The sequence below is a fragment of the Chelonia mydas genome, chromosome 9 (genome assembly GCF_015237465.2).
Source record: "Chelonia mydas isolate rCheMyd1 chromosome 9, rCheMyd1.pri.v2, whole genome shotgun sequence".
NCBI lineage: Eukaryota > Metazoa > Chordata > Testudines > Cheloniidae > Chelonia > Chelonia mydas.
In genome coordinates, this window is record NC_057855.1 from 86,452,205 (window position 1) to 86,466,281 (window position 14,077).

General features: G+C 42.4%; 1 protein-coding gene across 2 annotated transcripts in view; it reads right to left on the reverse strand.

Annotated features, from left to right (window-relative positions):
• SH2D1A (SH2 domain containing 1A) overlaps window positions 1-14,077 on the reverse strand; it is a 72,963-nt gene that overhangs the window by 2,896 nt on the left and 55,990 nt on the right. For both annotated transcript variants that reach the window (XM_043523192.1, XM_007060135.4), the window contains 2 exons: window positions 4,165-4,228; window positions 600-735 (listed from right to left, as the gene is read on the reverse strand). In XM_043523192.1, the coding sequence (XP_043379127.1) occupies window positions 600-735; window positions 4,165-4,228 (200 nt within the window). The remainder of the gene's footprint in view (window positions 1-599; window positions 736-4,164; window positions 4,229-14,077) is intronic.

The following is a 14,077-nucleotide window of genomic DNA, read 5'->3' on the forward strand; positions in this document are numbered from 1 at the left end:
ATTTACTAGGAGGCATGAGGGTTAACTACATCTTGTCTATCATTGATGCAACTGGCAGGCTGTAAAAGAAATATATTCACATACAACGCTGCAGTTGGATATAAATTCCCTAGCTAGCACCGCAAGGCATCCATCCAGACCCCACAATCTAGACTAGGTGCTAGGAAGATACCAATTTTTCAGACTTTAGGAGGTGCATGCATGCTGTTGTAGTGAATGCCATGGGTTAATAGAAGCAAACAAGCCCAGCATTCTCTCTGCCCAAAGGCCTGGGGTGCTCAGGATGGAGGGAAGCTGGAGCATCCCAGCCCAGCCATTGTGCAGCTGTTGCTTCAGCTCCTCACAATCTTTTAAGGGAAGCAGGTCAACAGAGCCTCACCCTTGCCCAACCCTTTTCTGCTATGGTGGATGTAGCTCTGCAGTGTGCATCTGGTGCAGACGACCTGTCCCTTGCTGCTTGAACTAGTGCTACACAGCCTTTTATACCATGCAGGCCTGTGGACTGGGGACGGTCAGAGACTGGATCTTGCCCCTTAGCACATTTGATGGCAATCTCCACAGGCCCGTGCCATTCTGATCCCACGTGCACCGCGCAGTACCTTGTGGGTGCTTGGCTTTCGCAGCATTCACTACTGGATGCTGCAGAGGAGTTATAATGCCTTGTTCTGGCTTCTGGAATGCTGTAATTAGGTTGTGTACTTTCCGGAACAATCGTCTGTGGACCCCAGGTGCAGTCTGCAAAGTGAGAGATCAACAAATTACCCAAACAACAGGCTACAGGGGAACACCACTACCCAGGAGGTGTTATATAACAGCATTGTTTCCACAAATGTAAAAACATCAGCAAGAAGAGAAGTCCGTTCTCAGAGCCAACTTAGATTTGTTGGAGCTGTCCTCTCTCCTCTCCCTTTCCCAGGAGCATAGCCAGCCATTTGAAAGGTGTGATTTGGTACTAGCTAAGCTTGTTCTCTGCACTGCATGCCCACTGGCTCTACCTACTGCCACAATCTCACAGGGCAGCCATGCAGATCAGCTGCATCCCTAACGTACTTCCAGTCATTTCGGGGCGGGTACAACAGGGAGGGCATTGACCCATTACATTCACTAAAATGGCCACTGCAGTTAGACAGAGCTATCTGTTAATAATCATCCTGAAGAATAAAGCCTTGGCAGTCAATACAGATGAGATCCTGTGGTGCTTACTGGGCAAATCTCCCACTGATGTCAATTAAAATTTTGCTGAAATAAAAACTGCAGGAACAGACTAAGAAAAGTTGATTTTTAAAAAATCCTAGGAGTATTAGAGTGATTCCTGATACATCTGTGAGATCTTCTATTGCACAGGAAAAGTGAAAGGAAATAGCTAGATACGATGACACTAGACAAGGACAGCAAGGAAGCATAGCCCTCAGTCTAGCAAGGTCGTTGTGATCCTGGTTTCACACTGTGAAAGTGACGGGACTTCAGTACCATCAGGCTCTCTTCTGATGGTTCCTGGAATTGGCAATGAGGTGGTAGAGGAAGGGCAAGAGTCGGAGAGGGTCTGTCCTTCACTCAAGATAAGTACACAACTGCCATTGAAGTATTGCTACAGTCAGGACAATGACTCTAAAAAGACACCATGAGGGGAATTCCATATTTATCCTCTGTCAAGGACTTCCTTGTCCGATTTGCTCACTTTACAAAGCAAAAGGCCACCAAGAAAGTTGACCTCCAGCTGTAATACGAGCTCCAGCTGGGGTCAGGAAAAACAAGCTCCCCTTTCGTGTCTTCAGCAGCAATAACAATTACACAGACAATTCTCCAGTGCTACTGGTAGAAGTTTCATCACACTGAGAGCTCACATCAGCCCTCCAATCTGCCACCTCTGAGTCCTGCTAGTGATCCTATTTTAGTCTCCAGCTCATTACTCTCATTTCCCAGGCCCTTGAAAGCATCACCATGGGCAGTCAGCATACCATGATGTTCTTTAAGTCACTGATAGAGAATGCCTATGCTATGGTTCCAGCTCACTGGTAATGTGCTCCAGAGGAAGACCTAGCACCCATGATGATGTTCCTCTGACTGTAAATATTAACATGGATCCAGCCTGCTTATAAAAGTTTTCTGGAGTGTCTGGTTCCTTTTTGCGCATCTGTTAACTAGTCACATCTCTCATTTCTTTGTATCAAGGGGCTCTGCAAACTGTTACCTGGTTTTATTCAAATCACTTTGTCTATCCTTCTCAATTAATCTTTGCAGATGCCCATCACAGCGTATCTCTATCTTCAAGGGCTTTTACTAGACATCTAAAGCAACTTTTAAATGATTCATCACATCCCTTTTGCAATTCTGGCTGGGCCTGAACACTCTCCTCACCCAGCCTTTTGGGGGAAAGCAGTTGTGGTACTCGCCACTTATACTCCCACGGAGGTGGGGTGGAAGGACAGGGCAGCACAGGAAGGTACTCTCAGCATCAGCAAGAGTAAACCTGTTCCTACAAACCTCCAGTGGGCGAAATCCTTGCTCCTCTGAACATAATGGAAGGTTTGCTACTGACTTTGTGGGGGCCCGGATTTGAGGGTCAGTATTTTGAAATGGTCTCTTGTGAGGCTTTGCTCTTGGTTCTTACAAACCTCAGCAAGAGAGAAGAGAACGGAGGCAGCTGATGCAGGGGGGGTGGGGGGCAAATGCTGTAGTGAGTAAGACAAATTCAATGAGGGCAGAGTTCAGCCTGCCATGTCTACTCAGCACACATTTCCCTAATGATCTGAGGGGGCACCCAGGATCTCCAGTTGCCAGAGGGGAGGATCCAACACCATGAGCATTCCTCCTCATTGCTGCTGCTGGAGGAGCATGCTGTCTGGTGCTGCCTTGATAGCTCCCTTTCTGCTACCACAGGGAGAGATGAAGCTAGCTAGTGAATTGCTTCACCCCATTCCCAAATGAAGGCTTTGCTTTGCCTGTGCTCCAGCCTGATCCTGCCAAAAATGTATTGGTACTGTCCATCCTACCCCAGGGTGCACTGCACCACCCTGTCCCTCAGCAATTTCTGCTCTTCCACCCATGAGTTCCAACAGCTCATGAAAATACCAGTTTCCTTTCAGGAAAAGGAACAGAATGAGGTAAATTTTGCCTTGGCCTAGATCCCATACACCCTCTTCCCCTGAGGCCAGTGGATTTGTACATGAGGTAAACCAGGCCAGCATCTGGTTTATTGAATTAACTCTTACCACCTCAGATTTGGGGCTTAGCAAGTCTCCCTGTTTTGGAACAAATAACTGTTTGCTGATGGTCTGTATTTCAGATCCAATACTAGGGCCTTCCCCTATGCCCACCACAGGCAAAACGCCCACTGAAGCCAATGCAAGCATGTAGAGTCAAGTCCCTGTATTTAAACACAGGTGGAGCATGGGGCTTGTTTTAGCTCTTTGCACAGTGATGAGAAAGTAATTTTTTTTTTTTTTTTAAATCAGGAATGGGTGTGAAGCACATTCAGCTCCAGGGTTTGATCCTAACTGACATCAGAATCTGGTCCAGGTGTTTCCAGTGCAGAACAACAATTCTGCTCTAATTTTGCCAGCAGAATTAACCCTGTTAAATTATATTTTAATGTTTGTAAATCAGTGTTCATTTATGTGCAAACTGAAAGCTAATTATGAATTAATATGCTGACTACATCCAAAGAACAAGAAGTTCTGAAAATAAATAAGGATTAGTATTCACATGAACATAAATTATGCCTTGAACTTAAATCACTGTTGTTATTGCACCTACTGCTACACCAGTCCTTGTACTATTGATAAATACAATCTGTCAAGAAATTAAGTTTAAAACATTGTAAATCATAAGGAATTGCTTTGAATATTTTGGTATTAATGACATGTTTGGCAGAGGAGAAATTAATATTGACTGTGCCTGTCAAAATATGAAAACACAATATTTCTGCCATTTAAAATGCTGCAAAATAGTGCACTGGTGCATTCTGTAACAGCTGAACTGTATCAGAATGAATTTGTGCATTCAGAATTGTCAGACCTGGCACCAGTGATGGGCTCACTTGAGACCGATTAAATTACATGAGAATCAGATATTGCAGAAAGGTGAATAATCCGGATATATTTCCTGAAATCAATACCTACGCTCAATTGTGGGAACTTTTAGAAGAGAAGGAGCAATACATACCTCGGCACTCCAGGAACCTGTATCTGTCTTGGACACTCTGTAGGTATAAACATAACCCTTATATCTGTGAAAGAATCAACATGTATTTATTAGTCATGTCTATCGTCCGGTTTAGTATACAGTTGCTCTTAATGCTGGAATTAGCTCATTTGATAAGCTCCTTTTCTTAGCAATAAATTAGTCAATGTAGCCTATATTTAGAAATGAAAAATTTGGACCCAGATCAGCAAGCTATGTTTGAATCCCAAGAATTGCACTGAATTAGGACTTGGAGGAGGGGGGTGTTGTTTGATCTATCTCTGTCTGTGAGATCTACAGTTTCTCCATATTAGACCATGAAACCTGCGTAAATGTTTTAACTTTCCATCAGTGACCTTTTGCACGCTTATTTATGTATCGGACACACTTCGTGTGGAATTAGAACAGAATACGTATCATTACTAGATGACGATTCTGCTAAGTGATTTTTTTTTTAAACTGCAAATGTTCCCAGGTGCTATGCCATGGGTGTATTTTATTTAGAAATCTAAAACCACAATATCAAGGCAATTTAGAGTTTGTCTAGCTAATGCATTCCTAACCCTCAAAGGTCTGCCTTTGCACTTCCATCCTGGACTGTTCCAAGGTCATTGTCTCCTGGAAACACTGATCACTTTGTGAGATCATGAAATCTTCCATCTATTTTAAACACAGTTTCCATTCAGGGACCTCTGAAAATAGACATCAACTGATGTCCGGAGTCAATCGTGCTAGAAGGAGCCCAGTACTTTACATGATCTTGTATATATAAGCCAAGGTTCAAAGATGTGACTTAAAAGCAGAGTGACAGATGTCAGTGACATGCTACATGTGTAAACTACTTGCTGTGCAAAGTTAAAGTAAATGGTAACAGATCAGACCAGTGGTGTTTTACACCCATTGTGCAAAGTTGGAAATGACTACACAAGATGCAGGGCAATGGAGAATCAGGCCCAAGGCATTCAGAAAATGAAATAAATTTACAATAATCTGGCATTTCCACCGAGACATTATGCATTATTAACTATTCCAGCATTAGCCATTTTTCGGAGAGCGGGTACATATTACATCTCTTTCCAATTATACACAATATCACAGTGGTTATTACCAAATAATAGAAGTCATAAATGACACAGCTCCATGAACACATTTGCTTATGCGCCATGGCATGTGTCACTGCAACTCAATCACTGATTTCTGAAAATCCATTTTGATAACCTCAGCAATGTTTCTAGTTATTGGAAGTAATTTACCAAAATAGGAAGTCATTAATAACTGGTTTGATTTGTCCACATTAATACCCTTTGGACTGTCACGTTGCACAGCTGTGAATGCATATGCACGGTGCAAAGCAGGGGCAAATCAGGTTCACTGGGCCAGATCATTTGCTGGTGCAGACTGGTGAAGCTACACTGACGTCAGTGCCGTTGAAGATGAGGCTCTGGCCCATTGTGTCTATGCTGAATTGCATGTTGAACCGCACCTTTCTCTAGATCGTCCCAGAAAACAACTCTTATTCAAGGTCTTTGTCTCAGCTAAATGAATTATAGCACTTTTGATACCTGTTTTCTTAACGATTATGATCTTAGCGTAAAACTTTCTGTTAAACAGCAGGAACTTCATTACCACTTTAAAGCACGTTCTGCCTTCAGTTTGCCCACAACCTGATTTTGATGAGCTGAGTTCCCCCTCACTGTTGCATGGCAGCAGCCCCCAGATGTTTTAAACAAAGGTTCACGATTTAACCTGTCTCACATTAATGTTTAGGGTCAGGCAGACAGGCTGCTTGTTTTTAAAGTTGTGAGTGTGTAGCGCAGCTCCCATCCACTCTCTCCTTTCCCCGCCCACGCACCTAGGTACCCTATGCCAGTAAAACCAGATATAAGGTACACATAGGCAGTCTTTTAGCACACTGAATGAGGTGTTTCCCCAGTAGCTGTCAGCTCAGTTTTCTCTCGCTAAATCAGCTCAGGCTGGAACTACTCTTAGTTTGACAGGCTCAGGCATATCCTGTCTCTTACATAATGTATCCTTGTAGGCAAATGAACTACATGCCATCAGATCAAAACCTGCACTCTTGTCTCAGGACTAGGGCAAGTCCCTGATACAGAAAAACTCCTGGCGGGAGGACACAGGTGAGGGAGAGAGCCAGCTCTTGGGGTTCGCTCATGGAGCTTCCTCCCAATTTTTCCCTTTGGGGTGGTGTTTGACCCCATGTCCCATGGAAGAGTCAGGAGAAGGGCACTCCACACTGGGTTCCTATGCACTGGCCTTGCTCTGGGGACCTCTGCAACTCTGCCTTAGCTCCCTGACGGGACAGCACCAACAGAACTGAGCCGTCAGGGATGCCTCAGCCAGCAGGTGGCTCCCCTGTGCAAAAAGCATTTTCTGCAGGGTTGGTGCGGGAGACCCTGTGAACCCTCCTAGTCATCCAACCCTCCCCGCTCCTCTCAGCCTGCCCCGCTCCTATCTCTAAAATGGCACAAGTGAAAAGCCCAGGTCTGAACATCCCTGAAGTTTAGGCGATGTGAAATCTGGATCCACATTGCAACACTCTCAACAAAGTGATGACTGGAGCATTGACTGTTTTACTCAGTGGGCCTGATTCACCCCTGCAATTCCCCAGTTTTACGCTGGTGAAACTCCATGGAATGAAGTATGGAGCAGCACCATGGTAAACCAAGGCCTACACAAAGTCACTTGCCCAGCTTCTTGATCAGAGACAAAAGACGTTATAACTCCTAATTGCTCATGAGGTGGCTTAGAAAATAATTCTGGCTAAAAGTACCGTGCTGGATATTGCTTGTAGAAGAGGAGATAGCTAGTTAACATCCCATCTCACATTAGATAGATCGATAGATATAAAATCTGTCGAACAAAAGGTCGCTTTGATTCCTGCTGAAAGCAGTTTCTACTTTGATACCATAACTAGGAAAACTCTGTCAAGGGGAAAGCATAGTAAAGTTTCTACTACAGAAACTATACTTTGCTTTATATGATGCGTTTTTTTCCTTTATAGAGTATGCCCCCCGAAGAGCTGCAAATGCCTTTCGCACAGATGATACACTGAGACAGCATCTGCCTACCTAGCCTCCCCCTCCTCCCTTTTCAGCTGTGTTCAAACGTGTTACCGCCACATTTACTTTAACAGGTGAATAATTACAATCTTCTGCACTGTTGAAATAGCTGGAGGATATTAGCCATTTGCTGCAATTTATAATTTAACCATGACATTTTAACAGCATGGTATGTTTTGAAATAATTGCCAAATGTTTTGTACCTTGGTTGGGAAATTTTATTCAACTAAAGTTTATTCATTTTTAGGCCCAAAACTCAACTGAAAAGAGCAAACTCAGCAATAAATTACATTAAATGCTATCTCCTTAAATATAGCTCTGTCCAGAATCATTTGAGTTTGCGGTATCAGTTCCTATGAACTGGCAGGCTATTTAGACATTAACACGTCACCTTGGAATCCATAACCTATAATTTAGGCCAAGCTGGTAGTGCTGCATGTAGCTAAGCTTGCCCACCCTTCCCATAGTATATCTCTGTTTTCAGTTGCTTATGACTTCGCCAGATTTTAACCATTCAAACTGATGTTCCGTGTTGGGTATCTGCCTCAAGCTAAATTTTTTGGGGACAGTTTGCCAAAAAAAGATTCAGCTGTTTCTGAGAATGCAATCAGGGAAAAATACATTGTTTGGGCCAGGTTAAAAAAAAAAAATCTTATAACCATTTTGTTAGGTGACTCGAGTGCCTCCATCCATTGAATTTGATGGGAGGATTGGCTTTGTTTCAAGAATGTGCCTTTTGCTGACCCCAGGGGAAACCACCTACATTTGGCCAGGTTATAAGCCTTTGAAATATTGCAGTTCACACATGCTCAGTCGAGACTTGTTTGTTTGGCTGCTAAATTCTCACAATTCCATATACACTGAGTATGCTCTATCTTGGGGATACAGGGCTGAGCAGGCTTTTCACTGCATTTGCTGCTCACAGCTGCTGTGGTCCATGTGATGCTGGACACCGAAACTAAGAAGTGGGAGACTGTCTCTCCTGTAACCTCTGTACTGCCCATTAGGACCCCGGCAGCAGGGAAGAGGATGTTGTCTGATTGTAATGAGGAGGGAACAAGAGCCAGATGGGGAAGATGGTGGAGGAGGAGACAGACAAGGAGCCTGTGGGAGGGGAGCCTAAGACTGGGAGAGGGTGGGGGTAGCCTAGACCTGGGAATTGACAGGGGTTGGGGGAAAACCAGGCGTAGGAGCAGATGAAGGTGTAGGGAGGGAAGATAGATTGGTTAGGCAAGGAAACTGAGGTCAGAGGAAACAGGGGTAGGGGAAGACTGGGACTGGGATGAGGTGACAGGGAAAAGAGACATGACTGGGATAGGAACAGAAAGGGTCAGACTTGTGGGGAAACTAGGCAGAAGGAGTTGTGACCTCTAGGTCATACTCCCTCCAGAACAGACTGGAACCCAAGATTTCTCTGGTCTTGGCAAATATCTGTGAAGCTCTTAGGCAAAGAGTGTGCCTATAGTGCTGGTCCATATAGACAATAACAACCTACTATGGCTACCAGCTACTCCATTCGCTCAGGTGCCAGAAGTCTGTGTGGTGGATCTAAGGATTTCTTCCTGCTGATGACTCGTGTGAGTGTCCGTATAGTGATGGATTTTTTTTTTCAGTTTGCTTTGTTAAGAACCTAAACAATTTCACACACAAAAAAACCTGTGCGAAACGAACATTAAAGTTGCAAAGTCAAGCACTCAAAAGTTAGGCAATGCCAGAATTAAGGCTGTTTGTGCGATTTTAATTCGGCCCCTCTGTGCATATTATGGTTAAGGCTATGCTTTTGGCACAGAGGTCATGATGTTCACAATCACTGAGAATTTTAATAAAATCTGCAGCTATCGCAGCAGTGGCTCCTGTGGGCCCAGCTCCTCACTCAAGGCATTGCAACCTGGCCCACATGGTTGCAATGCCGCTTAGGTTTGGAGATGGAGGGGACAGATGCGCTGAACACACTCAGCTGCAAATGAAGTCAATGGAAGCTGTGCTATAAACATATAAAGTCCTATATAATGCTAAATACTCTAAAAAATCTGAGCTAAGGTATCTCAAATTGGGCACCAAAAGCTAGTGGATACTTTTGGCCTTAATGTTTTTGTGCCTCAAATCCCCATTTACAAAAAAGGGATAATATCATCCCCTCATTTCATGTGTGTGTGCTGAAGATGAATTAATGCATGCGTGTGATGGACTCAGATAATATAATGATGAGTGCCATTGAAAAGCCCATGTTCAAATTAATAAGTCTGTCTTCACAGCAGAGTTTGAATAGCATGCAATAAATAAGGCCTGGGGCCACACTCTGAACCATGAAAAGAAAAGAAAATATTGAAGAGCTGCTGATTCAATGAGCATTGCCTGCTCTGTGCAATGAATTAGGCAGGGATACTGTGTAAAAATATGTGAGCATGTAATTAAAGACTGTGTCATAATGCATATGCACAAGGTTGTATGGTCAAACTTACGAGTTCTTGACGTTGCATCCTTAGCATGGTTTAAGGATGTAATAAGGTGTATGTCTGTAAGTAAGCTGACTGGGAGTAATTTACTCATGGAGAGGCCAGAATGAGGTGTAAGTTAAATTAGGGGGGGAAGGCCTAAGTTAGCTTACACTTCCTTCCTGGAAGTTGCTTTTGCTGGTTGACCATTCTCTCTTCTGGCCCCTTGACTTATACGTTACACCAGTTTAGACTCTCTAACCCAGTCTTACTGACATGTAATTTAAACCCCCTTGCACATAACCTCTAACTTGATTATGTACCTTCAACTCAGTAACATATAGCATTGCCAGACATCCGGTTTTCGACTAGAATGCCCAGTCGAAAAGGGACCCTGGTGGCTCCGGTCGGCACTGCCAACTGGGCCAATAAAAGTCCCATTGTCGGCACAATGGGGAGCCGGGGCTATGGCAGGGTCCCTGCCTGACCTAGGTCCGCGAGTCTCCAGGAAGCAGCCACCAGGTCCTTGCAGCCCTGAGGCACATGGGTGACCAGGGGCTCCATGCACTGCCCCCACCCCCAGTGCCAGCTCCACAGCTCCCATTGGCCGGGAACTGTGACCAATGGGAGCTGCGGGGGCAGCACCTGCAGGCACGGGGGCAGTGCGTGGAGCTTCCTGCAGGGACCTGGCAGACACTTCCTGGAAGTCGCAATTAACTCAAAAATATTAATCATGCTTAAAAAAATTAATTGTGATTCATTTCACTATTAAAATATAGAGTACCATGCTGATCACGCTTATTTAAAAAAATGCATTAATTAAAATTGTGACTGAACTCCTTGGAGGAAAATTGTACGTCTCCTGCTCCATTTTACCTTCATTCTGCCATATATTTCATGTTATAGCAGTCTCGGATGATGACCCCGTATTGTACACCGTGTATTCTGTGGTGTAATTGAAATCAATGTATTTGAAAATGTAGAAAACATCCACAAATATTTAAATAAATGGTATTCTATTAGTGTTTAACAGTGCAATTAATCGTGATTAATTTTTTTAATCGCTTGACAGCCCTAGATCAACTTAACTGTATGCTCTCCTTTTCTGGTCTGTAACCAGCTTAGGTCTGAGCATGTCACATCTTGGCAAAAAAAAATTGGAGATCCTCTGACTTTACAGTTTTCTCTACGGGCTCTTGAGCCCCTCACAACATCTGAAGGCAACATCCCTGTGACCATTGGCTTGTCATACCTTTTTCTGAGTCCAGAGCACGCATCCTAAACCTATCTGGCCCAGCCTCTGCTGCACATTAACTAGAAAGTAGAGATTGGCCCAAACCAAAACCTTGAATATGAACTTCCTTAAATTTTGGAAATACAGTCAGATACAAATCTATGGATTTGGTTTAGAGTCAGATCGAAAAATTAAAAGGGACTCAACTTTCTGATTCTGGCTCAGGAGCAGCCAAAATCTCACAAACCAGCATTTCTTTTGAGATTTTATCCCAAGAAGGCAGAAATCTCGCAACAATGGATGATTCAGTGGATTTATTTTAGTGTGGGCCAGACTTATGAGAATTGTGATGGACGCACTGGTGTTAGTGTCACTACTATTATAACACCATCTTTACATTTCTAGGTGTCTGTTCTGCTTGATGCAGCTGCGTTTTTAATGATCTGTTCAGATGTAGCCTGTTACAGAGGAGAGATTACCTATGTTGTCTCAAGTACTCTTCACTTTCGTTGTTTCTCATTGAAGAAAATAGAAAATTCTTACTAACTAATCCCAAAACCTACCAGTGATTCTGCCTCAATCGTGAACCTCCAAAGTCTAGACTAGACCTAATCTGGATTTTAACTTCACTTTCTCAGCTACTCTCTCTTCTGCTGACTTGTATTGCATGGTGATTGTTAGAGTTGAGCAGGAACTGGAATTTCCTTTTCCCATGAAATTCTGCAATTCTGAAATTTGTTTTTGTTACAAAGGAGAAAAAGTGTCTAATTTTTCTGCAAAATAAAATTTTTGAAAAAAATTCACTTTGGGTCAATTGAAATATTTTGTTTCAATGAAATTATTGTTTTTTATTTTAAATATTAAAATAAAATACATTTCTCCATGCAAATGTGTTTTGCAATTAAAAATTTAAACATTCCATAGTAAAAGTGAGAGAATGGAATGTTTGGACAATATCAAACTGTTTCATTTCAACGTTTTTAGTGAAATTTCATTAAGATCAACAGATTCCCAAGAAAAATTTCAGTGAAAGAACATTTTCTAAAAGAAGTGCTGTCGGAAAATTTTCTACCAGCTCTCATAATTATCCAGGACTCAGAACGCCTGTGTCTTATTGGAATGGTCACAAAAATATTTTAATTATATAAAATCCATCAAAAAATTATTCTTGACGATGATCTTCATTCCAATGAGTTGGGAAGTTTGAAATATTCACTTCAGTAGAATTTACCAATGTACTTGAAGAATTTTCTTACACAAGAAAATGGTGAATGCTATTTACAATGCTAACCTTGAATGGAAGAAGTTTCATTGCCAAGACATTTTTGTTCTGTGACATTTTAAAATATGATGATTATTATGTGCCTTGCTATAATAAATGCAATTACTATGCAATTTCCATCAAGAATATTAAATGTAAAATAAAAGAAATGCAACGTTAAGGCTGACTCATGATCCTGAATCCACCTTCACCATGCGTAGCTGATGTGCTTACCGTACTGGAAAGTTTTGGCACAGTGACTGAACTTAAATACGCCAAGAAACTAAGATACTATGGTTATGATGATGGAACAAATAGAGAAAATTAAAGCTGATTAGACGGGAGTCAGTCTTGTAGCCATTATCAGTGCTTCAAGAGCTCCAAACAGTTTTATACTCTAGCTGCTAATTATTCCCTAAAGGTTTAATGCAGTATGGTACATGAATGGTTGACTTCAAAAAAATCATTTGAAAGCACAGCATAAAAGTGATGTCATATTTAGCTTAAGCTGCCATTCTAATCAATATTTAGAAGACTGCAACAACTACTCACATTCATTTGAGACATTCTCCTACAAATTTTGAGCCCCCGAATATAAATACGGCAGGAGTATAATTAGCATTGGCTTTACCAATTTGCACATGCAGCTACTTGTCTTTGTACAGGCATACACGTATCTGTAAGGGTTAAGGGACCATCTGCACCCACAGGTATAGTCACAAATTTTGCAGGCCCGGTTTAAAAAATAAGCCCATTCTTGTGTCCTGCATTCCCCATTGACTTCATTAGGAGCAATGTGTGCAGACAGTCTCTCTGTGTTAAAAATGTCAAACAGGATACTTAGACAGGAATCCAAGATGTCTGTGAACAGAACATATTGCTCGCAAAGAAAGATCTTCATAAGAAAAAAATCAAGATCTAATCATAAAATCTTGTAGCGTTGTCTGCAGTATCCAACTGGTTTACCCAATGGAACCGTTTCTTTAAAAAATTCATTCATAAACATCCTAATTTTGAAGAACAGCAAGAAACATTTCAGTTTTCAACATGATCAAAAGATCATTAATTGAAATCTTTGCGCTCCTGGGAGAACGTATATGAAACATGCAGCCGTACACCTACTCTTACAGTAGTCAACGTTATTTGCTTAATAATGTTATTAAAGAAGTCATAGTGTAGGCAGGCCCAGGAGGAGCACCTCATTTTAAAATGTTGCAGAAAATTGCAGGGAGCATCGTTATTTACAAGAGCTATGGGAGACCCCAGTGCAAACCAAAACCTACCTTACTGCTGTATGAACAGTTTCCCTTCATCATTGTGGTCTTAAAATATCAATGAAAGAAAGTGTGTCTTTGTGATTTGCCACAGCCAGACAAAAACAGCTCTCTCTTTGAAGGCTTGTGGGCTCTCGTCAGCATACGGTGACTTAGGGCACTTCAGTCTGGGCTTGAACTGAAGGGGAACTGGAAGAAAGCAGCTCTCTATCAAAACAGAGGACTAGTACTTTTGTGGAACAGAGCAGCGGGAAAGAAAAGCTTCCTTCGTAAATGTTTATCAAACAGGGTCCCAATTATCAAAGCCGCTTCAGTTATCTAAGGGGTTTTAGCCGGCCATCAATAACCATGGTATCTGAGCACCTTCCATGTCAATTCAATGGCAATAGCAAAATCCCTTATAAATTGTTTGGAGTCTGATTCGTCTCCCTTTCCAAGGCCATTACTCTGCTTAGGGTCAGGTTTAATTTTAATTAGGAGGCAGCTGAGACTGACCACAGCGGTTGCTGCCTTTCTTATATTCAAAGTCAGCCAAAATGTTTAGGGAGGAAAAAGGGCATAAGGAACGTTTGAAACTTTTTGGAAAGACTCTAAAGCCTTTGGGGTCATGCTGC